Source organism: Danio aesculapii, chromosome 5 (assembly GCF_903798145.1).
Source record: "Danio aesculapii chromosome 5, fDanAes4.1, whole genome shotgun sequence".
Taxonomy (NCBI): domain Eukaryota; kingdom Metazoa; phylum Chordata; class Actinopteri; order Cypriniformes; family Danionidae; genus Danio; species Danio aesculapii.
The window spans coordinates 40,676,788-40,704,324 of NC_079439.1; the positions used below are offsets into that span (position 1 = coordinate 40,676,788).

The 27,537-nt window shown below is 36.6% G+C and overlaps 1 protein-coding gene across 4 annotated transcripts in view; it reads left to right on the top strand.

Moving 5' to 3' along the window:
* The window catches only part of si:ch211-204c21.1 (disabled homolog 2), a 63,463-nt gene that overhangs the window by 13,939 nt on the left and 21,987 nt on the right, over positions 1–27,537 (top strand). For 2 of the 4 annotated variants that reach the window (XM_056458183.1, XM_056458180.1), the window contains exons 2-6: positions 10,200–10,405; positions 23,916–24,064; positions 24,616–24,714; positions 24,808–24,939; positions 25,171–25,254. In XM_056458183.1, the coding sequence (XP_056314158.1) occupies positions 10,324–10,405; positions 23,916–24,064; positions 24,616–24,714; positions 24,808–24,939; positions 25,171–25,254 (546 nt within the window). In that variant the 5' untranslated portion in view covers positions 10,200–10,323. Of the gene's footprint in view, positions 1–6,547; positions 6,566–10,199; positions 10,406–23,915; positions 24,065–24,615; positions 24,715–24,807; positions 24,940–25,170; positions 25,255–27,537 lie in introns of those variants that run through there. The other 2 variants (XM_056458182.1, XM_056458181.1) reach the window with 2 other exon arrangements.

Consider the following 27,537-nt stretch of genomic DNA (forward strand, 5'->3'; position numbering starts at 1 on the left):
CATGACACATTATTCCTCTTTTTCCATCCTTCCTTTTTGCCAGGAAGGGAAGTCGCATGTCTATAAAGGACTCTCTGCATTTGTGGGTATTTTGTGCCAAGGTTGCTCAGTCTGTCTACCCTGAGTTTCCAGCAGCTGTCATTCGGGATTCAGCTGGTTCTCTTTGCTCTTATAATAGATTCTGCTCACTAGTTATAGATGACCAGCAGAGGTCTGGGGTTACATGTGGGTCGCCAGCGTGAGGAGTGAAGCTGATTATGGGTTTACAACTATATTTATGTCTGGCGAGGCACAAAGAACTCTGAAATTTCACTCAAAACGATCCCTGCTCACATATATCTGCAAAAAAAATTATTACAAAATGGTGTATCATGTAAAATGGTGTATCATGATTGCCATGGGGCATCACGATGGTGCAGAGGATGTTTGCGTGGGTTTCCTCCGAGTGCTCCGGTTTCCCCCACAGTCCAAAGACATGCACTATAGGTAAATTGAATAAACCAAACTTGCCGTAGTGTATGTGTGTGAATGGAAGTGTGTTTGGGTGTTTCCCAGTGTTGGGTTGCAGCTTGAGGGCATTCGCTGCATAAAACATATGCTGCATAAGTTGGTGGTTTATTCTGCTGTGGCGACCCCTGCTGAATGAAGGGACTAAGCTGAAAAGAAAATGAATGAATGAATGATTGCCAGGTTAATAGTTGGTGATGTTGCTTGTCATACCTGCATACATGAGGTCCTGTAATTGTTGTTTTGGTTGTCAATTACTTCCTCATGAGTCCAGGCCTAGTTTTGGCCATTTATAGCCACTGTTTAGTCATAACATTACAGGCTTTGTTCAAATCATGGTGTTCATTACAGTCGCTTAACTTGATTTTTAAAAGTGTTACAACACACTATGATTGGATATTAGTTGGGATTCACCAAATTTTCGGCTCTCAAACATCATCGGCTCAAAGTATATTTGTGCCAAAGCAAAAATACAACCCAAAAAAAATGAAACCTATTCATATTAATGATTTGTGCCATACAATGGTGGTTTGTTGCTGCACTGACTAAAATGCTAGAGCATCAACTACTGTAGCATGCACATTTACCATAATCCAAAAAAAACCCCTCAAAATTCTCCTCTGTGTATGTTTTGTTCCAGGCTATCGGCAGGGTCTTAAAAAATCCTAAATTGTCTTTTCAAATTTTAGGCATAAAAAAGTCTTAAATTCACTGAAATATTGTGTTGTAGGTCTTAATTTTCCTATTTCCATGTAAAGCTACCCTATCGAGCCAAGACCTATCCAATCACTAACATTCCATCTCAATGAAAGTTTTATTCATTCATTCATTTTCTTTTCGGCTTAGTCGTTTTTTCATCAGGAGTTGCCACTGCAGAATGAGAACCGCCAACTTATCCAGCATATGTTTTACACAGCAGATGCCCTTCCACAGACACACTACAGTCAATTTAGCTTAGTCACTGTGAGCACTGTGAGAACATGCAAACTCCACACTGACATGCCAACTGACCCAGCCGGGGCTCGAACCAGCGACCTTCTTGCTGTGAGGCGTTCGTGCTACCCACTGCGCCACCGTGACCATTGCACATGCTCACCAAGAAAAAGCAAAGTTAGCTGAAATGACATGCTAGCTCAAGTTTATGTAGTATGCATGTGCCTGCAGCTTGCAATAGTGCTACTATGCTATCATGCCAACACTGGTAAATTGACGTCTCTTGACTCATTCAGTCAATTACATGTTACTGTCAATAAAATGTAGTTGTTTTATTGTATGGTGTTTTTATACCAGTGTAATTTAAGTTGGCAGCACGGTGGCACAGTAGGTAGCGCTGTCGCCTAACAGCAAGAAGGTTGCTGGTTCAAGCCCCGGCTGGGTCAGTTGGCATTTCTCTGTGGAGTTTGCATGTTCTCCCTGTGTTCACATGTGTTTCCTCCGGGTACTCCGGTTTCCCCTACAAGTCCAAAGACATGCGCTATAGGTGAATTGAATAAACTAAATTGTCCGTAGTGTATGTGTGTATGTTCTGGACCTCCAGGTTGAGCGTTGGGCTAACAACCCACCTCATAAAAACTAGATGTTTTCTAGTGGTGAACATGGTGAGGCTAAATATCAACTTGATATAAATGACCCTGGGAGTAAGTAAGTAATTTAACTATGTGTTATATTTAAAAATCTTACAAGACAACTTTATTTTATTCAGTAAAATAATGGTTATTACAAAGCATTTTCGTTTTTCAGCCCAGAATTAGCATTTTTTGTGCATCTCTATATATTAGTACTATTTGTTGAGCCCCCTCGAGTAGAGAATGGGAACGTGCTATCACAGCGCAATGCATTCTAGAAATTTGAGACATGGAACCCTATGTTCCATTAATCTCAATAGGATTATTTTATCATACATATGCACCGAATTGCAATAAACTGTAAACACTCATATCACAAACGAAGATGAAAAAAATAATATATGGAAATGGTTTCTTGCGGCAGCATGTTGCCTTGTCACTTACTGATAAGCTTGTTCATTTATTTAATCCGCTCCTTCTGCTTCTATACTCGGCTTCTCTAGTTCCACTTCAGCACTTGAGACAGAATATTATGGAATTATTATTTGTTTTATGGAATGAATTGTTTGTGAGATGTATCACAGTGTTACAATAGAACAGTTGGCTTACATTGGTTTACATTGTGCACTCCTAAGTGTGTCATAAAACATAGCAGAACTTACATTTGCTATGATGTAGATTTTCTTTAGTTTAATAAAGTGCATAGACCAAGTTACTATGATGCATTACGTCATAGATATTTACATTAGATGTCACCTATGCTCTTGTTGTCTATTCTATAGGCAAAATAAATGCGTCAATAGAGCCACCATTTTAGTACAGGGTCGCGCTCATTTGAAATGAATGTGGTACCAAGGTGCAGTGAAGGACTGGCCATCCGAAGGCATAGATATATAGACATATATACATATATCTATGATCGGTTTTCTGGTGGTCTACATGCAAATATTTTTAAATTAAATTATGAAAAATGATAATTTTACATCACTTTACATACAAAAAACGTAAAAAAACGAAATCTTTCCTATGAAATGTTCTGCCTTTTTGCGTTGTTTGCTTGTTACTACACCCGTACGCAGCACAAAAGTCCAACATCTTCAGATTGGCTTTAGTCTTGACTAGTGCGGTTGAATGACTTTTGTCCTAAGAGCACTGTATATAAATGTGGCGGCAGTATTGATGCATGCTCAGGGGCCGTATGCTAAATCTAGTGTATATACAGGTTTTTGTAATTTACACTTAGATTAAAACTGTTGCTGCATCCCAATTTGCCTACATATATGCCTGAAAGAATGAGCTCTTTTTGTGAAGAGTAGACAGCCAAGCTTTAGGACTTACTACATCATTAACAGGCAGCTCTGTTGCTTGGTTACGTGCCCTGTCAATCACCTTGTCACATTTATTTTGTAAATAATTTCTTGCCGTAATGAGGATGAATTAAGGCTGTGTTTCTTTTACACAAATAAATCTTCTCGTGTGTTTGCTTAATTACACATTCAAGTTAATGACCACATGTGTCAAAAGTTGACATTGTTGTTGCAGATATAAATTATTACGCATTCAAACCAAGGCTCTCCACGTAACCATCAATCTCGTGCCTCTGCCATGTTTCCTCCAGGTGCTCCGGTTTCCCCCACAGTCCAAAGACATGCGCCATAGGTGAATTGACTAAACTAAAATGGCCGTAGTGTATGAGTGTGTCTGAATGTGTATGGGTTTTTCCCAGTACTGGGTTGCAACTGGAAGGGCATCAGCTGTGTAAAACATATGCTGCATAAGTTGGCGGTTCATTCCTCTGTGGTGACCCCTGATGAATGAAGAGACTTAGCCGAAGGAAAATGAATGAATGAAATTTGCATCCAACGTAGCACTGTGTTGTAGGCAGCATTAACCATTGAAGTGGGCGTATATCTGCACTCAGATGACCATCTGGGTTAACTTCAATACTCAAGTAAAACTTGGGACAAGCAATTTTAGAATTTTTTATTACTATTTAACATGGATAGTTTTACATTTAATTACATTTAATTAATTACACAACATACTGGTATTTTCAAATCCGGATTTCTATAATTAAAATTTTGTGTAAATAAACAGGCAAAATGCAAAAAAATAAGGTTTGTACTTGGTAGTTAAAAATAGCGTTAACGTGTAAACGTACTTTTTGTTTATTCTTAGTTGATATTGATCCCGGTTATTCAAAATAATTTCAGATATATGCCAAGGCAACAAATTTTTGTTCAGTAATTGTTTTTAATATGGAGTATTTGCAAATAAATGTTTTATTTTTGCAAAAATATGTACATTGTGGGCAGCACAGTGGCGCAGTGGGTAGCACAATCGCCTCACAGAAAGAAGGTTGCTGGTTCCAGCCCCAGCTGGGTCAGTTGGCATTTCTGTGCGGAGTTTGCATGTTCTCCCCATGTTTGTGTGGGTTTCCTCCGGGTGCTCTGGTTTCCCCCACAGTCCCAAATACATGCGCTATAGGTGAATTGGGTAAGCTAGATTGTCCGTAGTGTATGGGTGTTTTCCAGTGATGGGTTGCAGCAGGAAGGGCATCCGCTGCGTAAAGCATGTATAAGTTGGCGGTTCATTCCGCTTTGGCGACTCCTGATTAATAAAGGGACTAAGCTGAAAAGAAAATGAATGAATGAATGTACATTGTAAAACATGCAGGGTTTCACACAATTAACTCATGTTGTCCCAACACAAATCGAATAAGTTAACTAACAAATTTAAGACAAATTTAACACAGATTGATTAAGTTCAAATTTAAATTGTTTCAACTTAAAACCATTAGGTTATCCAAAAACAACTTTAAGGGCACCTATTTTACTCCTTTTTGAGATTTAATGTAAGTCTTTTGTGTCTCTAGAATGTGTCTGTAAAGTTTCAGCTAAAAATACTCATCAGATTATTTGTTATATCCTTTTGTATATTGGAAATTTGAGCTGTTAAAAATTTTTAATATCTATAATCTTTAATAATTCTACTGACACTATGCAGCTGTGATGATGAATTAAGTAGACATTTTACTGTCTTTATTACAAACATAAACTGTTTTAAAAACATTTTAAACTTGTAAAACTCATTTTTAAGGTGCTGAGGTGCTCCTTTGTCAAGTTGCGGTGGGCGTCAAAATGAGAGGGATTTGGATCGTATGTGTAACATCAGAAAAGTTTTTAAAAAGACACTTTTTGTGTTTCTGTCACTCCTGTATGACTGTGGACACACTATAACTACACACAGTTCTGTCCAAACAGCTTACAAAAGTTGATTTTCATCATAGGTGCCCTTTAATAATTATGTTGTTTTAACTCATTTTAAGTAGTAAAAAGTAGCAAAAGTAATTTTTTGAGTGTAGTTTTAGTTAACGATAAAACCTTGTTGTTTTGTAATTCTACAACATAATGTCAGCATTGTTTTGAATGTTCTACAGGAAGGATATTTTCAGGAACAAGAGCTGGAGAATGTGAATGTATTTATAGGTGGCTTGAGTAAATGGAAGCATTAAGGTAAAAACATCCCAAATATTTTCACGTAAGAGTGTTTTTTTTTATATTGAAAACAAAGTGCAAAAATAGCTGGCCTGTGGTATGAAGAAGGTGGAGAATGAATAGATCCCAGATGGAAGGGAAGCTCTGGCTTCCTGTCTTTGGGTGCAGGGCTGGATAATTGCAGCACAGAGACAGCGGGAGATAGAAGCAAAGTACTGTGGTCCTGTAATAGATACGCCAAGAAAGGACAGGTCGGAGAGTACAAAATGCCTCGGTGACCTATCACTTCAGATAAGTCTTGAGGAGAGCCGGTTATCTGTATTAACTCTAAACATAAATGTCACGTGGGCTGTTAAAGGCAGCGAGTGGAGCGTGTTTATGGCTCAACAATGCAGTCACCACTGCAAAATACTCCAAGGTCCAGGATGTTTATTCAGCTTCTGTTTAAGCACAGCCACTTTGATTTATAGCGTTGTATGTGGATTTATTTAGTCCACTGGAATTAACCGGTTATCACCTTACTCTAAACAATTGTTCATCAACATCTGACCTGGAATCTGTCATCAGTTATTGTTCTGTCGCACTATATTAATTGTCCCCATGCTGCAGACCGTGACTAAAATAAATGGGAAAGCCGTGTGTGTGCATTTATATGCATTTTCATCATATATCATAAGATCTATTAAACGTGTTGGTCTATTGTTGACTTAAAACAATGTTTACAAAAAAAGTATTGATTTTTTTTGGTGTGTTACTGTTTAACATACTATATGTGGTCAAAATGTAAGGTTGAGTCAGATTTAAGTTACTTAGGTTGATATTTTGGAAATATAATGAATGGAAATTTTTTTTACACTTAATTGATATAGTCATGCTCACGATCACTAGAATAACATGTGTTGAAATGGTCTTCTATTGCAGGGGTTCCCAAACTTTTCAGCCCGCAACCGCCAAAATAACAATTCCAGTGACACACGACCGCCACTATCCTTGCAGGTTGTTAGAAACATACAAACATTGCACACAATATTGTACACACACAGACAAGCACACACACACACACACACACACACACACGCACACACACACACACACACACACACACACACACACACACACACACACACACACCACACACACCACACACACACACACACCAGTAGGAATTAAATAAACACAAGCATATTGACAACACAAAAAAGTGCAACAGTCTAACAGCCATACCATTTTAAAGTCATTATTCATTTGTTTAATTTAATACTAACTGGCTTTTTATTTGTATGTTGTTTTTTATGTACCTATTAAATACTATTTTTTATCTTATGTAGGTTATGGATAAAATACGGTAGTTCTAATAGTTTAATAACATATATAAGATTTTTTTTAAATCACTAAGCGACCCCCCCACCCCCTCATTGTCTCGTGACCCTTTGGGAACCACTCTTCTATTGAATACAACTGTGACACTTTACAAATAGGTCTCATTTGTTAGGTCTTCTTGGGATAGTTCACACAGAAATGAACATTTATACTATTATACCATTTATTCTTCCTCAGATGGTTCCAAACCTTTAGGAGTTTCTTCATTTTGTTGAAGACAAAAGATATTTTAAGGAAAGATGAAAATCTGTAACCGTTGACTTCCATAGGAGGAAACAAATACTTTGGAAGTCAGTGGCTATAGGTGTCTTTAAAATATCTTCTTTTGTGTTCAATAACAGAAGAAAGAAAGTCAGACAGGTTTTTAACAAGTGAAAGGTGACTAAGTGATGCAATATTGCCATGAGCAATATATTTTTAAACCATTTATTAAACTTTTTTAATGTTTAGAACAAATTTTTTAGTCCTTGTTACAGTTTTTCTCAGTCGCTTTAGTATATTTCTCAGATCAGAATTGAAATTTGCCAAACAGTAAGTGCATTTCTCAAAACAACGCGTACAAATAGCAAATCACCATGGATTAGCTACAAAAGCCAGTCTTTTGCTTAAAGTCCTTCATTCATCTCTCAAATCTAAATGTCTAGGGATGCACTGATACCGATACCAGTATCGGGTATCGAGCCGATACCTGGGTAAAATACTCGTACTCATATCGGACATGAAAGGCTGATACCTCGCACCAATACCACTCAACAGTAATTCACTACATGGATGTGATTTGTTGGCCTACCTGACTTTAATGTCTTAATGTATGAATTAGCCTAATGTATTATATATTAATAGCTTAGTCCTTATAAACAATCCGTTTATAAAATACATTATTAATGAATCTATAGTCTACTGAAGAATAAACTGAATATGAAATATGATAATGATCACAGCTAAACAACCTAGCACTCATTTTATAAATAAACTATAAATTTAAAAAATGAAAGAAATTTTAAGTAATGGAACATTATGTAAAAAAACTAAAGACTACAGGCTGAATAAAAGTGTCTCGTCAGAACTGAACATCAATGCAGTCACTGCGCGCGTGTCAGTTTACAGCTTTTGAAAAGATCAGACAGCCTATACAGATCACACAATCAATAAACATTTCATGTAAATGTATAAATATTTCAATAAGTATCATTAATGGAATATTAATAACAATATGATCTTGGTTTTGGTTATATCGATACCAGCTTACATGCTCTCTCTCTTTCTCTCTCTCTCTCTCTCTCTCTCTCACCAGCCGTGCGCTGCACACACTACACAGCATATACTGGCAAGATGACAAGTGCTGAACTCCACGGGACCAGTTTTATTTGTTGTTGATTTGCATGTTGTTTCTTTTTTTTTAAATGCCTTTTATTTTTAAAACTCTCAAGTTAATATAGGCTATCTAACATAATCCCCCTCAGAGATATTGGAGTTCAATAACGTGGTGCGCAGTATGACTATTGACAAACACCTCCCTGTAAGTTTACACGCTGCATAGACTATAGGTCTACAGCTCTGATGTGTTATGAATTGCATGTTTTAAGTGACATCGAGACATGCTACATTTAGTTTTTATTGTAAAATATACATTATATTAGAATTAATATAATTATTAGGCGACACAACTTCTACATAACATTGGCTCTGATTGCGTTCTTACAGATATCCTACCAATAGACTTTTGGGCTCAACTGAAACAAGAGAGGATGGGATATACACTGAAAAAAATGATGTCTGTAAAATTGTTGCAAACGATATATATGTTACATTTAAACAAACTAATTAAATTTAATAATGTACAACTTAATTTGTTTGTTTAAATTCAACCCAAATTAATTGTTTACAACCACTTCACTTCAAAAAATTTAGTAAATCCAAGGAATCATCTGTGAATCTTTTTTTCAGAGTATAGTAGCCCCTCCCCTTTTTAAAAAACAGCCAATAGCATTTTATTTTATCACTGCTCTGCCAATAAGAGCGGTTAAGCTCAAGTCCATCAAAACAAACGAGAAGCGTCTTGAAGGGGGCGTGGCATATCAGATACTAGAGAAGATATGATTGGTCAAAAGATTTGATGGGAAGCTGAAGTATGAGTTCATGTGAATAAATGGTTGATCCATTTAGGCGGAAGTGACAAACTACAAACTTTACATGTTTATATCAGTTTTATTTCTTATAAACACGAATTTTGTCACTGCTTTGGAGCACACTAGCTTATAGATATCTTAAAAAAACAAACAATACTGATATTAACATCTAAAAAACTTTATTTTAATTTCATGAGACCTTTAAAAAGTATAGGAGGAAGGTGTGTTACGGTACCAAGATATGTAATGGGATATATTAAATATTTTATAAAACATATTTTTACTGTGCAGATATAATAAATGTCTGATCAGTCAAAAAGTGCAGTTCACAATTGTGATTTTGAACAAAGACAGATGCTGAATTTACCTTGTAAATGAGCTCTGAAAGTGTTGCTAAAAACATCTGCTTGAATTAAACACTTCCAAGATCTAATGAAATATGCTTTATTTGGGGATTTTTTGTCATTGTTATTTACATATAAGGACAGTGGGCATCACGCAGTGGGTAGCACAATCGCCTCATAGCAAGAAGGTTGCTGGTTCGAGCCCGGGCTGGCTCAGTTGGCATTTCTGTGTGGAGTTTGCATGTTCTCCCTGTGTCCAAAGACATGTGGAATTGAATAAGCTAAATTGACCATAGTGTATGTGTGGGAATGCAAGAGTGTATGGATGTTTCCCAGTGTAGGGTGCCAGCTGGAAAGGCATCCGCTGCATAAGAATAAGTTGGCGGTTCATTCCACTGTGGCAACCCCTGATTAATAAAGGGACTAAGCCAAAAAGAAAATGAATGAATGAATGAATATTAGGAGAGTGTTCTGCTATTTAAGAAGTTAGAGATCCATCCCGTGCCCAATCTATAGGTCCAGGTCCCTACAGACCTGAAAATGTAATAATAAACATGCATGTACTATATTTAAGGAAGAAAAAACAACAGCTTGTTATTGTGGCAAAAATAAAGCAGCATCACTAACGATTTGGCCAATATTACATATTAACTTATCATTAACAAATTATATGAACCTACAAAAACACTTGCAGAGACGGTCTTTTATTTGCATTTGTCAACTTCTGCTAAATCTATTTCCTGTTTTGCTTTCTCTTTCCGTCTGTTTCCTGTCCAGCGCAGGCACAGCTGATGATGGTTCACTGCTGAGTCCAGCTGCACAGAGGAGAGAGCGAGAGCGCTGATCCTGAACTGATCCCGTCTTCACACCCGCTGCATGCCCACAAGGCTGGCCTCCAAACATGTCTGCAGAAGTGGAAACCAGCACACCTCCGGTCGAGCAGCCACCTTTTAAGACACCCTCCAAAAAAGAAAAGAAGAAGGGTATGTGACCCTTCATCTTACTTTGTTAGTTTGCAACTCGGAGGAATTGAAATGACTGGAATTCTTTCTGACCATTTGCTGTTTTCAAGCAAAGCTAAGTCAGTCATTGTCTGAAAGGCTGCAATCACTTCTGTTCCTTTACTTAATTAGTGGTTTCTACATCGTCATCAGGAGAGGATATGTAATGCATTGTTGTAAGAAAGTACAAAAACTGAGTAGATGCCTTTGCTGACCTACTTGTGTCTGATAGCACATCATTAGTGGTGAAGTGAGTGTCCCGCTGAGATTTACTGTGTTTAATGTGAATGTGAGCTACTCCCAGCCAGCGTCCACGTCCCCAGAGCACCCAAAAAAACCTAGTCTGATCCACAACAAACATGTAAAGAACCTACTCTTAGGTAAACTAAGCCCTCGTAAGAGTTCTGAAGCTTGAAAATGCTTCTATTGTACTTTCCAGTGGAACGGATGAAAAGGCAGCTTGTTTCCAGATTTGATCGCAGAATTGACATGTTTTGAGCTGGTTAAGGAAACCGTTTCGAGATTACATTCATGATTTATGGTCCCTTCTGGAATCTGAATAATTTGCCGTTTCGTTCTCTAACGGTAAAGCTGGAATGTGACAGAAATGATTTAATAGTTATGTCTCAACCTAAATTCATCCGTTTATCAGGATGCATGTGCTTTCTTTGGAAGGTTTCTGGCATTAATCTTTACTGTGGAATGTTAAGCATGAGTGGGCTCTTTATTAGTTTCATAAGAAAAATTGCTTTAGGCCTGCTGGCTTTTTAACTGTTTTAATATACAGTATGTCTTCCACGTCTATGGGGAATTTACAGATGTGCAGGTTTAACTTTATCTCTGAATGTGTGACATTTTCCTTTCAGCCTTTACTTTCTGTTTAGTCTGCAGAACACAGATAAACTCTTTGGGCTTGTTTGCATTCTAATTGCAGTCTTTGTTCTAATTGCATTCTGTTGACTAAGTAACTTTGCATCTTAGTGTCAATGAACTGTCATTAGAGTGTCAATTGAATATAATTAGACTGTAGGATACGGCTGGTAGAATAAGTTCTTTTAAAGTTGCTTTAGTCAGTAATCTCTATGGTCAGAATAGTCTGTTGAGGGACCATAAGTGTTGCATAGTGTTAGCAGACATTAAGCAGTCAGTCTAATGCTCTAATGACTGATAGTAATTGACCCAAAAATAAAGGTTGCAAAAACCAATAAAACAGAGATTCCAATAAAAAATCACCGGGGTGGGGGTTTGGGGGTGGATGGGGGTTGGTGTTAGTAGCCTAAAGGCTGGTTTGTACTTTTGTGTTGAGTGATCGGCGTGACCCACGACGCCTGCCTTGTGCATTGTCGTGCATCTATACTTCTGCATGCTGTTTGTGTTGTTCTGCAATAACACTTCCGAAACACTTGCTGGTAGTGGGGGTTTTACGTTCTTGTGTCAAGTTTCTTTGCTGGTGTTTTGTTTTTTCTGAACGCTACCTTAATGTACAAGTAGCTAAAACTTGCTCATTCAGAGGTGGGAACCGGCAGACGTGCAACAACTTTAATCATAAGGTAAAAACAAAACAAATGTTTCCATCTGGAGCTTCTCCACAAGACTCGACACTTGTAAACACTTGCTCCAACTGGTTTGCGTTGTTCGTCAGTGCTACCAAGCCGACCAATCACAGAGCTTGCGCTACGTGTCATTGCGAGGTGTAGTTAAATTTTTTGAGAGGTGCACATCAGCGTCGGCGTCAGCCATGGGGAGGGCTATGCGATCACGCAAAGGCTGCGCCGGAACATACGCATGCACTTGACGCAGAAGTTTAAATCTGCCTTAACTGTACTACGGTACCATGGACCAGATTTCGTGCAGTGGTGGCGATCGGATACTACACGAAAGTTGACGACCGGGAGACTCTTGTTGGAGACTTTACAGAAAAGATGAGAACTGGATGGTGGGGTGAAATTATAGGAGTTTTCTGGGAGAAATAACAAAACGGGACGGTGGCGGGAGATGGGTTTGAAATACGGGAGACTCCTGGGAAAAACAGGAGTGTTGACAAGTATGCCCTAGAGCATAGGTCTCAAACTTGATTCCTGGAGGGCCGCAGCTCTGCACAGTTTTGCTCTAACCCTAATTAAACACAGCTGATCCAGCTAATCAAGGTGTTCTAGACTACTAGAGACTATTAAGCAGGTGTGAGTTGGAGGTGGTTAGAGCTAAGCTACAGAGCTGCGGCCCTCCAGGAATTGAGTTTGAGACTATTGTCCTAGAGTGTGTATGTGAAGTTTAACCTCAAAATACCCCTCAAATATTTTTTTAGAACTCTTTGAAAAGCCCCTTTTAGGCTTTGATGCAAATTGTGCTGTTTGGTTTAAATTCAAATTTATTTTTCAAAGAAGGCGGAGCTACACATGTTCATGCATCAGCATAGCATCCGATTCAAAACAAAAGTAAATTTATCTTTGTGACAAACTAGAAATGTCAAAAGAAGTGTCTCAGAAGGCACTCTATGGAGACTAGAATGTTCATTTGTGCATGTAAAACTCCACATTTATAATCCTGAAAGTTGCTGATATTACCTTCAGCAGGTCAGCACTCTAATGGCAGACAGCTGCTTCTCACTCAGGGCTGTTTATGCTCATATTTAATTAGTAAATAAATTTTTACCATTCCCAATGCTGGGCTGGAAGGACATCCGTTGCGTAAAACATATGCTGGAATAGTTGGCAGTTCATTCCGTTGTGGCGACCTCTGAAATAGAGACTAAGCCGAAGGAAAATTAATGAATTAATATTTTTTACCATCAGAGGCTGGTTATATTCACACACTGTTGACAAACAACAGTGTTTAAAAAAATTATGAAAAGGATTTCTGCATAATAGGTCCCCTTTAAATCAACACTGTAACTTTTTCATGCTCAATGCTCCCTCTTTTGGATGATAAGCACCATTGTCCGATAACAATATTGGCAATACTGTTGCTGGATAAGCTTCTAGTGGGCAGTGCAATATGCAATATGTTGTTAATGGAATTAGCAAACACAAAAACTTCGTTTGGAAACCAGGTAAAGTTGTCCATGTTACACAGGATGTCTTACCTAGCCTAAAGCTGGGCCCACATGGAATTTTGAAGAATTTCTAAGCTCATCATTTAATTTATTTATTTACGTAGCTAAATATTTGTAAATACATATTTATTCTGTTAAATGTAAACGTCAGTGATAATATTAAATGATCTGCAAATGTTTAGATGATTTAACTACAAAACAACTTGTAATCATTTTAGTTCAATATGTTAATTTTAATACATTTTTAGTGGACGCATTATATGAGAGAGCTTCTGAACTTTGCTTTGTTTACCAAACTAATGGTTGTAATTGGATTTGCCTTATAAACCTTAAGTTATTTTATTTCATGTGTTATACTCTTAAAAATCATTCCACATAAATCCTCAGATTTTTTTTTACAAACATCTGCAGAGAAATAGCCTATATAATCCATAGCCTATACATCAAAAACTGTCATGCCTTTATAAGGCTGTAAAGTGACAGAGCCTCTTTATTTGAATAACCGTTCAATCATAAAGTAGTCAGAGTGTAAGCCTGTCTGATGCTGATTCATGTTCCGGCTCATGTCCAGTCATTTTCCTTCTTTCTTTTTTTGCTTCCTCTGACAAAACTCTCTTTGGTTTCTTTGCTGGCTCCGTAGTGGCATTGGTTATGAGACTTGCATATTAAATTGTTTTCGTCCTATAGTTGTCTGTTGGCTAACTCCACCCAATCTATGAGGAAAATATACGGTGTATGCCATAAAGCAGATCGCACACTTCCACTAGCAGGGACTGGGCTGTGTGTACTGACCCACGTCATGCAAAGTTGAATGAAACATTTAAGGACACTGCTCTGGTAGCAGTGGCAGTCGAATTAATCTAATTCAGAGTTGTTTTACCATACATTATTTGTTTTACCAAATAATTTTAAAGACATTATTTTAAGGTAAAAAAAACTGCATAGTGTTGTCAAACTCAGTTCTTTGAAGGCAGAAGCACTGCAGATTTTAGTTCCAAACCTGTTTAAAGGGTTAAAGCTAAATTGTGCAGAGCTGTGACCCTCCAAGAGCAAAACTTTACACCCCTGTATTAGTTTAAGACACTATAGGCTAAAAAATTAACCACTATTTATTAAAAAAAAAAATTATATATATATATATATATATATATATATATATTTAGATCCTAGTATCAGGATGAACGTTTAAGGATACCTATAGTGTGCTCCAAAACAGTGACGAAATGTTTAGAAGATAAAAATCTGATATAAACATTCAAATCTCGCAGGTTGTTACTTCCGCCTAAATAAATCAACTATGTTTTTTCACGTCACTCACATGATACTTTCTCATCAAATCCTGACCAATCAAATGTTCTCTAGTATCTGACATGCCCCGCCTCCTTCAAGACGCTTTACATTTGCTTTTCAATTAATGCACTTGAGCTCAACCACTATCAGTGGCAGAGCTTATATAAAAAAAGTTATTGGCTGTTTTTTAGGTGTTTGTCCCACCCTCTGTTCATGTTTCAGAAGAGATTACATCAAGCACTGAATAAAATAATTTCAAAGCTCTTCATGGGACCTTTAATAATGTAAAGAAGATTTATGAGGAACCATTTTTGGAAGAGAAAAGTTCTATGAATGTTAATGTTTTTTTGTTAAACCATCCTGGTGACCGATTCAGTTTAGAATTCAGTACAAAATACTGTTGTATGTTTTTAAATCCCTCCATGGCCTGGCCACAGAGTATATTTCTGAGCTAATCAATATACATCAACCTGTGAGATCTCTTCACTCTAAGGATCGACTTCGTTTGACTGTTCCGTGATCATGCTTGAAATGTCGAGGGGATAGAGCCTTTTCAGTAGCAGCTCCAAGACTTTGGCACGATCTTCCACTCTCCTTAAGAACATCTCCTACCTTGGAGTCTTTTCAGAGGTCACTGAAAACACACTTCTTTTCTTTAGCTTTTAATCATGTGTTGAGAATTTATGTATTTTGGCTCCTTGCATGTTTGCATGTGTTATGTGTTTTTATGTACAGCACTTTGGTACCCATTATAGTTGGTTGAACGTGCTCTAGAAATAAATTGAGTTGAGTTGAGTTGAACCATCAAAATATTATATAATATAAGTATTAAGCATGTGTTCTGTATTATCATTCCATTAAGGACACTCTTTTTAGATATTGGAGCAGACATCTGGGCCATTTTTTTAGGTAAACCTAAATGTAAAACCGACCCAGTATCAGTAATCCTATGATTACAGTTGAAGAATGAAGCTGTTTCTGGTCAAATGAGGCACCGGTTCCTCTCAAGAGCACTGTTTGAGTTCATCAAGTTCTTTGACATGTCGTGTAGCGCAGTGCAGATTTTGGCGGACGGCCACCTGCAGAAACCTAAAATCCTCCGTCCAGAGCTCCAGGGGCCTCTTTGACCCAATATTTCTCTGGATTTATTTTTCTAAGCTGGAACCTGGCGCACAGTGGTATTGTTTGTCTTGCCTCGCTCATTCATACCAACACAGCGCACTAGTGATGGATTCCATTACAGTCCTGTTGCTGTTTCCACAATATCTTCCAGCTGCGACTGCAAGACACTCTCCAACATGTCTATTTATGAGCCTTTTCCACAGGCATGAAAACAAGCAGAATGATTCCCACAGTCTCACGCTGAGGAGCCAGCAGCGATTTGGGCGATGAGGTGCATCTGGGGTTGAAGGAGGTCTTTCATAGTCTTGTGTTGGACATAGAAAGAAAAATATATCGCCGCAACATCACATGTTTGATGTTTAAGCCGCATTGTTATTGCGGTTTGTGTATTTTTTATTTATTTTTTTTTGTAGATGGATGTGTTTTTGGCTTATAAAACTGGCACTAAAATGGCATAGCTTACCTTCTTAATCAGGCTTATTTGTGAGCAACAGGCTCATTCTGAAAATGTAGCTCTATATACATTTCTGGAGATTGCTAATTATGTACCCAGAAGTACGAATGGCTGCATTTTTGTTTTTTGAATGAATGCTAAAGGGTGGTATGACGCTGTTCCTTTTCGCACTTACCAGCTGACTGCTTACCTTCGAATGGACAGCTTTCACACTGTTACCGGTTTGTCTGGTAGCTCGCCATGTACTTTGGCAGACTTGAGATGCAGAGAGGAGTTGACCATAACGACAGGGTTCGAGTCCGGTGAAGACATATCCGAAGCCAAAAAATGTAAATAAAAGTAAATAACAGGGTGAGAATGTGGTGAAATCTTGAAACGTGGTAAAAGTCAGGTGAGGGCTTTTCTTTTTCTGGATTGCTTTTTTTATATATACTTTTATTTTAAGGTTTTTTAAGTACAACAGAAAACAACAACAAACAATATTGCCTCAAAATATACACATTTTGCAGCTGAATATATGAATTGCCATACATGTGGGTTCAACTATTGGGGATACAAAATGTAGTGTTGCACAGTATGTAGACATCAAAACATCCTATAAGGTAGTGTGCCAATCAGTTTTCATGAAGGGTGCTGGATTTGGATAGAGCACGTTTCAGGTCTAAATATCCAAGAAAGGGTTTCCTGGTAGCAAAGAATTTTTCATTGGAATTAGACCTGATAAATCTGAGCCTTTCCAAGTGGATAACGGAGGCCATATCCATTAACCAGGTTCGAAAAGAAGGAGGTAAAGGAGATTTCCAGTTTTTAGTCATGCATCGAGTAAGGACGTGTTGTAGATGCTTTGGAAGGGTGAGGGAGTGTTCTGAAACACCAAAAATAACAAGCTCTGTGTCTAGTTGGAGGGAAATATTATAGGCCTTGGAGTATAAATCAAAAATGTTTGTCCAAAAATTAAACAAAGTAGGGCAAAACTCTGGATTGCTTTTTAAAACTGTCGGTTGGGTTTAGGGAAGGGGGTGGGCGGGTCAGTCGGTGCTTTTGAAAACACTATTGGTTGGGTTAAGGGAAGGAGAAGGGTGGGTCAGTCGATCAGTCAGTCAGTCAGTTGACAGCAACCTCTGGAGAGAGTCACAAATAGCACTCAAGAGAAATTTGAGATCATTAAAAATCATGCACAGTGGCCTCTGGTGGATTCGCAAAAACTGCAAAAAAATGTAGCTCCTGGGACATATTTGGTGCTCTTTTGAAATATATATAGGGCTATGTTTTCTTAATGAGCCTGGATTGTTTGTGAGCAACAATAGGCAATTTTTCTTAATTGTTGGCCACTTCTACACAATTATTTAATTTCTTGCCATCTTGCAAGGGATGAAAGTTAAAGGGATGGAAGTTCTGTCATCATTTACTCTCCCTCCACTTGTTCCAAACCTGTTTGCATTTCTTTCTTCTTTACACACAAATGAATATATGTTGGAATGGTATAAAGGCATTGACTTCAATAGTAGTTTCTGTTTCTGTTATGGATGTCAGTGGCTGCTGGTTTTCTTCAGAGTACCTTGTTTTGTGTTCAACAGAAGAAAGAAATTCATTGAAGTTTAGAAGCACTAGAGTGTGCGGACATTACATTTTTGGTTGAGCTATCCCCTATAAGTAAGCATATAAATAATTATTGGCTCTTGCAACTACAGAGACACTTATATTAAAATGATGGTATCTGTATGTCTAACATATACCCATTCTGAAAACGTAGCCCTAAATACATTTCTGGAGATTTATGTAGCCAGAAGTATGTATGGCTGCATTTTGTCTTTAAAACGAACGCTATGGGGCGGTATGATGTTGTTCCTGATCGCGCTTACCAGCTGACAGCTTACCTCTGTATGAACGGCTTTCCTGCTGTTACCACTTTGTCCAGTAGCTTGCCATGTACGTTGGCGAATGAAGAGAGGAGTCGACCACAACTACGGGGTTTGAGTCTGGCGAAGAACGGTTCCAGAAAGTGGATAAGACAAAAACAGAAGCCAAAAAATAATATAAACAAGTAAATAACAGGGTGAGAATGTGGTGAAATCTGAAAACGTGGTAAAAATCAGACGATTTCTGGATTGCTTTTAAAAACTGTCGGTTGGGTTTAGGGAAGTGGTTGAGCTGGCCAATCTGTGCTTTTGGTAAAGGCAGGAAGGAGGAGGGTGGGTCAGTCGATCGGTCAATCAGTTGACAAACAATCAACAGCGGCCTCTGGTGGATTTACTCGCAAACAGCAGACCCGAATGGCACTAGCGAGAGAAATTTGAGGTCTGAAAAAGCGTACACAGCGGCCTCTGGTGGATTTATGAAAACAAAAACTGCAAAAAACGTAGCTCCTGGGACATATTTGGCACTCTCCAGAAATGTATATAGAAGTACAGTTTTTAGAATGAGCCTGGGTTGTGTATGTCTATGTTAAAAAACATGTTCTCCTCGTCTTTAGAATATTTAATAATCCCAAACTATCGTTCACAATTTTGAGTAACATCCTTGTGTGCAAGGTCTGAAATAAACGAATAAAAGTTTAAATGAGTGCTTGGTGCTGTATTTTAAAACTCATAATTAAATAGTCAATACAAAAAGCACAACAATTAGTGTAAACAATGGTCTCATAATAGCCAGTAGACGCGGGTTATCTCTAACTATGAATATTTATTTTATTTTAGCCTTCAAATAAAAAAGTAAACAAACAGACAAAACAAGTCAGTCTACAGATGGCACTTTATGTAAACAGCAACCAAACCAAGTGCTGATATTTACGGGTATTACATGTTCACATCGGGAGGGGTTTGTGGAGCAGAAACCTCAAGCCTGTAGAGTCTCTGCATGGGATGAATGTCAATGCTGTCCCTCAGCTTGGCCACAGAAGGCATGAGGTCTGGGCCTCCGCCAGGCTCTTCTCTCTCAGTCTCTTTTTGTTTCTCCACGTCTGGCTCACTCCCTCGTTCTCCGCCTCTGCCATCTCTGCAGCACCACTGGCCAAAATGGGGGATCGCCACATCAGCTGAGCTCTGCTTTTCAGACCAGACACATGCCAGACGGACAATGTTATTGGCTAAAAGTCCAGAGGATCACATGCCAAGAAGAACGCATCCATTTCATCAATACTTAATTATTTAATTGTCAAACAACAGAACTGCCTACTAATTTTGCAGCAGAAACGTTCTTATAAACACTGCTTGTTTCTTGAAATCATTGTGCAATTCTGAGTGTGCCTCATGCATGTGAGTGGGCTTGACAAACCACCAGTTGGAGACTTTTCCTCTTCAAATGCACTGGACACTTTTTTCTTATTAGTCATGCATTATAGTTTTTATGTTATATTTTACGTTTGTTTGTTTTTTGTTTATTAGGAGTGCAAAAAATACAAAAATGGTATACACAGGACACATAAAGAGCAATAGAACAGAAAAGTAAAGTAACAGAAGTGTCTATAAACAGCAATGGCAATAGGGATAATATTGGTAGTATTTAAGTGGTACCTATTTTACAAGATGTAAGATAAGCCTTTGGTGTCTCCAGAATGTGTCTGTAAAATTTCAGCTCAAAATACCCATCAGATTATTAATTTTAGCTTTAGAATCTGACCATTTTGATATCTAGTACAGTGTAGCTGTTTTTGTAGCCTGTGGCTTTAAATGCAAACAAGCTGCTTCTCCACACCCACCGTTCCCATGTTTTTGTCTGCTTCAGATAAACAGCAGTCAGTGATATAGAAAGACACGGATTAAGCTGAAATACAGCTCATTAGTATTAGTCACTAATGACAAGTAAGTTTATTTCATGTATTTGTGGTGGAGTCTATTCAAGCCTTTCTGATATGATGAGTCTCACACAAATGCAGTTTGCAATATTTACACACACACACACACACACACACACACACACACACATATATATATATATATATATATATATATATATATATATATATATATATATATTAGCGTTTACTGACATGCGGTCGTGGTGATTATAGCGGTTAAGAATTACATAGCGATTTTACTGTCTTTCTTACAAACATGCTCTGTTTTAAAACTTTTTTTAACTTATACAATTTATACAAATCACAGAGAGTTGGAACAGATAATTTGATTCCAGCTTATTTGCAAAATATATGTTCTGTGGACAAATCTGTATACATGTTATTATAAAGACATGGTGGCTGTCAATCAATTTGTCAATTTGGTGGGCGGGGAAAACATCATGTTGCCGTGGGCCTCAAAATCACTGAGATTTGGATCTTATTTTAACATCAGGCTTTATATTACCCGAGTATGACTGTGGACACTTTATACTCACACACACTTCTGTCAAAAACAGCGTACTAAAGTGGATTGTCATCATAGGTGCCCTTTAATGGTATTTAGCATTCATAGTCATATTAATACTGAAGTATAATGATGATTATGAAAAATAATGTTCTGTGATGATACACTCAAAAATAGAGTTTGTTGTTACTAATTTAGAATAAGCTAAAAAAACACACGTCTTGAGGTTTTTTTTGGACAACTTAATTGTTTTATGTTCAATCCACTTAAATTTGTTAAAATTAAATTAACTTGATTCCTACACGTTGTTTTAACACAAATCAAATATTTTTTTACAGTGTGGCAACAGTGATATCAATAATAATGTAAGTAATAACAATAATAATTAATGATATAATAAAAATAGGAATAATTGGAAGACAGAAAAAATACACACATACCATATACAGTGCTCAGCATATATGAGTACACCTCTCACAAATCTATCTTTTAAATTTATATTTTTAATAGGAGGCTATATGATATTATATTCGCGCATATACATTAGATTAGTCAGTACTGAAGCCAAATCTGGAGCTTATCTAATAACTTATGATAACGGTCCAAAAACTAGTACACCCAAATTTATATGTTATAGAAAAATATTAAATACAAATTTTAAAAAGTGGAAAAATCAAGAGAAGCAAAAAATGTAAAAATTTTGTGGAAAGTTTGTATGTTGTAATTTTTTTTGCCATATTTTGTTACATTTAATTGTATTATCTTTCAACTTCTAAATATGTTTGGTGACTGAAATATTATTTTACTAAATATATCTGTTTGATAAATCTGTTTTGTTTAAATGCACCAAAATACTTGACTTCATTCACTGAGAAATGGATTCAAATATTCATTTTCAAACTGGGGCGTACTCGATCATGCTGAGCACTGTATATCCTTCTTATAAACCCTCCATTAGAATTAAAAAAATAAATTAAAAACTGCCTAACTAACTTGGACTTGTCACAGCATCTATATATTGCTGCTCTCTGGTGATTTGAAGTGCTTCTTTTATCCTTGTTTGTAAGTTGCTTTTATTAAAAGCGTCTGTTAAAGGAATAAATGTAATAATTAGAGGATAGTAAAGATACCAAAGAAAAAAAAGACCAAAGAAGTTGCTTCCAAAGAGGATGAAAAACAGCATCATTTCAATGCTGATGGATATATTAAAAAAAACAAGCATATCTGCAGTTCTCTGATTCACTTTGTGTTCATTTTAATCAGTCTCCTTCAGATCTTTTTGAGCAATCATGCATATTTTGATGAGGGCCTGTGTAAGCAATTCCTTTGACTGAGAAACATTCAGACTGAGATTCAGAGATGAGTCTCTTTTTTTGCAGACAGCCGGTAGCGAATGGCATCAATCAGTCCCAGCAACACCCGCAATTATGTCACTGAATCGTTTCTCATTCCTCTAAGAATAGAGGATTCGATAAATGATTCTGCACTGCGCTGTTCATGCCCGTTTTAGAGTGCTTTTGTTTTGAATGACAGCTGCATTTGTGACAAGCCGCAATTGCCGGCTGTAAACTGTAATCTGTTAATTATATGGAGCAGCTTTTTAAAAGGTTAAATGACAGGGGCTCGTCCTGCGATACAGAAAGGTTCTTAATTAGTGGGTTCGTGTATGAGTAAAGAACCTGGCTTTTCAGCTCTTGTCAATAGGATAAACCTAGCCAAGACAGCGACATTATTTTCCCCCACAAAAATACTGTTTTGCAAGTGAATTTTGTCAAAGTGAATGAGCGGTTATTATTTGGCTAATATACTAGTGTCAAAAAGTTTGTGGTTGCTCAGATTTATGAAGTATGTTTGTGTGTATGCTAACTAGGTTGGATTTATCTGATCAAAAACTAATTGAATGCATAGAATGAATATGATAATAATTAAAAATTATATACATACAGTGCTCAGCATAATTGAGTACACTCCATTTTGAAGATGAATATTTAAATCCATTTCTCAGTGAATGTAGTCAATGTATTTTGGTGCATTTAAACAAAACAGATTTATTAAACAGATATATTTATTAAAATAATATTTTACTCACCAAACAGATTTAGAAATTGAAAGAGAATACAATTCAGGCAAAATAATGCAAAAGAAAATTACAACCTACAAAATTTCACCTCAATTTTTCCATTTTTTGCTTCTCTTGATTTTTCCTCTTTTTAAAATTTGTATTTAATATTTTTCTATAACATATACATTTGGGTGTACTAGTTTTTAGACTGTTATTGCAAGTTACTTTGTTATATCAGCTCCAGATTTGACTTCAGAACTGACTTATCTAATGTATATGCACAAATATAATATTGTATAGCTTCCTATTAAAAATATGAATCTAAAAGACAGATTTTTGAGGGGTGTACTTATATATGCTGAGCACTGTTTATGTACAATTGAAGTCAGAATTAATAGCCCCCTGAATTATTAGCCCCCTGTTTATTTTTTCCCCAAATTACTAATCGGAGGGAACATCCGATTCCGATCAAGTCTGAAACCACATGATTTCTGATCATGTGATTGGATCTGGACATCCCTAATATATATATATATATATATATATATATATATATATATATATATATATATATATATATATATATATATATATATATATATATATAATTATTTTTTTTATTTTATATTACTGGTCAAAACATCATCAACATTAATGATGAGAAAAATAAAAATGAATAAATAACACCCATCAATCATTGGACTCTCAAAATCCTGGAAGGACTGCTTATTACAGACGCTTACAATAAAAGCTAATTATCATTATTTATGATTATCATAATTAACATCTTTATTTATTTGAATGTGTTTTTATTTACTCATTTATATTTAAATATTAAATTCTGAGCATTACACGCCTATAGCCTCAAGCAAAATCACTTAAGTCTTTTTTTTGTATTGTGCATATGTTTATGGTGTCCATATGCTTGGGGTTTGTTTTGATTGAGCATTTCCGTTAAAGTTTGAGGTAATTTATAGAGCATATGTTCATGTTGATGTCCATATGTTTGTGGTTTGTTTTGATAAGTGTACATATATAAATAAATATTTTTAAATTCCATGTGTTTCTTACACAATCACAAAGCTGTGTAACACATAAAATGATTTGTCCTTTAATACATGAAACCGTGCTATCACTGTAAGTGAAAAATGCTCAATTCTCACACTATTTTATGATTCAGATTCAAATCTCTTTTTATCTCATTCTCTCAGCTGCAGCGAGCCCAGAGAAAACAGATGAGTTTCTCCTAGCCAGGTTCAAAGGTAATGGAGTTCGCTACAAAGCCAAGCTGATCGGTGTAGATGATGTGCCTGAAGCAAGAGGTGACAAAATGAGCCAAGACTCCATGATGAAACTGAAGGTCAGTGGCAGGTCGAGCATATTTGGTACACATAATAAGTGACTTTCAGTAGCCTAAACAAATGACAGAGAAGTAGGATTTACTTGTATAGAACTTTGGCAGAGGCTTCAGAATGTGATTTATAGACTACTCATTTTACGTTTTAACAGTACAAGTGCTTCCTGACTAAATTAATCAAATATATTGTTTTCCACAAAGGCAACCCGGGGTGCTGAAATTTAATTGGCTAAACTGGCATTGGGCGGGTTAAACGACCAAAACAAAGACAGCTGTCCCGGCACCTAAAATACATTTTCAAAGCAGAAGATCTGACTTCAGCATTGTTAGCATGTTATTTACATATCTGCAAACATATTATGGTGTTTTTATGCTTTAGAAAAGTCCAAAAATTACACACAACACCTTTAAATTTAGAAATTTATCTTACTGAAATGTTAACAGTTAAATTCCAGCAACCACAGCTACTGTTTTTTATTTAAGGATTTGTTTACAGTATATTTATTTAGGAGAACACTGTTCTTTGTTAATCATCCATTTGTGTTTGTTCACAGGGCAAGGCGGTGGCAGCTCGCTCTCAGGGCAAACACAAGCAGAGAGTCTGGGTGAACATCTCTCTTTCGGGAATCACTGTCACTGATGAGAAAACAGGGGTGTGTGTGTGTGTGTGATCTATTGTCCTTCTCACTGTCACTTTAAATGATATATCAACATGCAGTATTCATTGTCATTTTTGACTTCTCCAGGCAGCAATACTGGAGCATGCAGTAAATAAGATCTCCTTCATAGCCCGGGATGTCACTGACAGCAGAGCGTTCGGCTACGTGTGCGGCGCGGAGGGCCAGCACCAGTTCTTCGCTATTAAAACAGCGCAGCAGGTCCTAAGAGATTTTTTTACAGAGCAAAGCTCTTTACTCCTTCACACACTCCTGCCTTAGGCACACACAGATGCGCACATTCCCTCTCTGTGTAGATCTGTTACACTTTTTTCCCAGACGTGTGTTTTTCTACAAGCATACCCACAAAAACACATTCCTGCTGCTCACAAACATTCACCCATAAACCTGCAGGAGACATGCTTTTAACACGCTGCTTGTGTTTTCACTCAGGCGGAGCCTCTTGTCATTGACCTGAAGGATCTTTTCCAGTTAATCTTCAATATGAAGAAAAAAGAAGTCGAGGGGTCAAAGAAGGTGCGGGATGCCACTAAAATGTTTGTTTTAGATCCATCTAGACTGTGTACACACATAACAGTAATGTTCTGTTAATGCTTAAAATTCCAACAAATGCCAAGTTCAGACTGCAGGATTTTCAAAGTAGTGGTGTCACAGATGTTTTCACACTGCATGACTATCTGTGGTAGCATTCCGTCACTGCTGTGTTTATACTGCAAGATGGATCAGCGACAGGGGGTTTTACACTGAATGACTTTAAAATAGGAAGAATCTTTGTTTTGGTCCACAAACTACGTCTCACAACCAAACACACACAAGAAGTGATATGGAAACAACGCACGGTACAGTTGAAGTCAGAATTATTAGCCCCCCTTTTTATTTTTTTCCCCAATTTCTGTTTAACGGAGAGAAGATTTTTTTTTTCAGCACATTTCTAAACATAATAGTTTTAATAACTCATTTCTAATAACTGATTTATTTTATCTTTGCCATGATGACAGTAAATAATATTTGACTAGATATTTTTCAAGACACTTCTATACAGCATAAAGTGACATTTAAAGGCTTAACTAGGTTAATTAGGTTAGCTAGGCAGGTTAGGGTAATTAGGCAAGCTATTGTATAATGATGGTTTGTTCTGTAGACTATCAAAAAATAAATATAGCTTAAAGGGGCTAATAATTTTGACCTTAAAATGGTTTTTAAAAAATGAAAATCTGCTTTTATTCTAGCCAAAACAAAACAAATAAGACTTTCCCCAGAAGAAAAAAATATTATCAGACATACTGTGAAGATATCCTTGCTCTGTTAAACATCATTTGGGGAATATTTAAAAAAGAAGAAAAAATCATAGGGGGGCTAATAATTTTGTATATATTTTGCTATAAAATACATAGTGAGAAAGAAACCTTTAATGGGGTATAAAATGTACATATTTGCTCACCTGGCTTTTGAAAAGAATTAGCAATTTCTCCTCGACTTTTTTCTGTTTCGACCCAGTTGTGGTATTGCTCAGATGAGACGTCAAACAGACACGGGTGTTTCGCCCAAATTTACACTAGTTTTTCCTTTTTAAATTAGGCATGGGCTGGTATAAGATTCTGACGGTATGATAACCTTGGATAAAAATATCACAGTTTCGCGGTATTGTGATAACTACTCTAAAATATATTCTTTTTAAATGTCTGGATAAAATACAAAACTTTGTTCTACTTTTGAACACAGTATTTTTTTTTGAGAAACATATATAATATTTTGGAACAGTAAACGTGTCAGGCTAAATAACTCAAATTAATTATTGACTTCTGCAGTCTTCATTTATTTTATAAACAGATTTTTTTTTACAATTTAAAACGGCATCTTTGGATATCTTTTCTGCTGGAGATACTGTTATCCTAAAAACAAAAAAAAAAAAAAAAGGAAATAAAAAATCTTACACATACCTTAGGAACGCTATTGTAGAAAATTTTGATGAAACCACGGTATACCTTTTAAACAGTTATCAGCCCATGCCTAGTCCAAAAAGACTGAAAAGAAGCACTTTTAACTTCTCTCCCAACCTCCCGCTGGCCTGCAGATACTAAACAAATGAATGAACAAATGAAAACAAATGAATAATTTCTTTGATAAAAGGTAACACTAAAGAAAATTAATTTAAAGTAAGGAGTTTTTAAACTGTATGTTAATCAAAAGGCCCTAGAAATATGTTTCCATGAAAATGTGTTAGCACTGATAACCATGATAACATTTCTCGGTCAGCGAATCAGCAACTAAGAATGATTTCTGAAGGCATTTGTGCCACTGAAGACTGGAGAATGATGATGAAAATTTACTATTGAATCCCATAATTTTAAAATACAAAAATAACTTTGATAATATTTCACAGTGTTACAGTTTAAATGTATTTTTTATTAAAAAAATGTTGTCTTGGTGAACAAAGAAGAGTTATTTTACAACTGTAAGCTCTTACCATCCTCAAACTATGTACAGTATATCTAGCATCATAAGCTGAATTACATTTTTAAAAGACTCTTGCTGCATCCTAATTGGCATACTTATACTACGCTCTAAAAGTACAGTATGTACTTTTTATGAACGAAAAATATATACTTCTGAGTGTGTAACTGAAGAGTATGCAAGCTTTGGGACATACTACTTCCTTGTTAACAGATCATTGTGTTGCTTATTTATGAGGCCTGTCAATCATCCACACATTAGCCACATTTCTTTCATATTTAATTTCCTGCATTATTGGAGAAGCAGTAGCAGGTTAATCTCCCATTCATGAGCCTTTCATGCAGA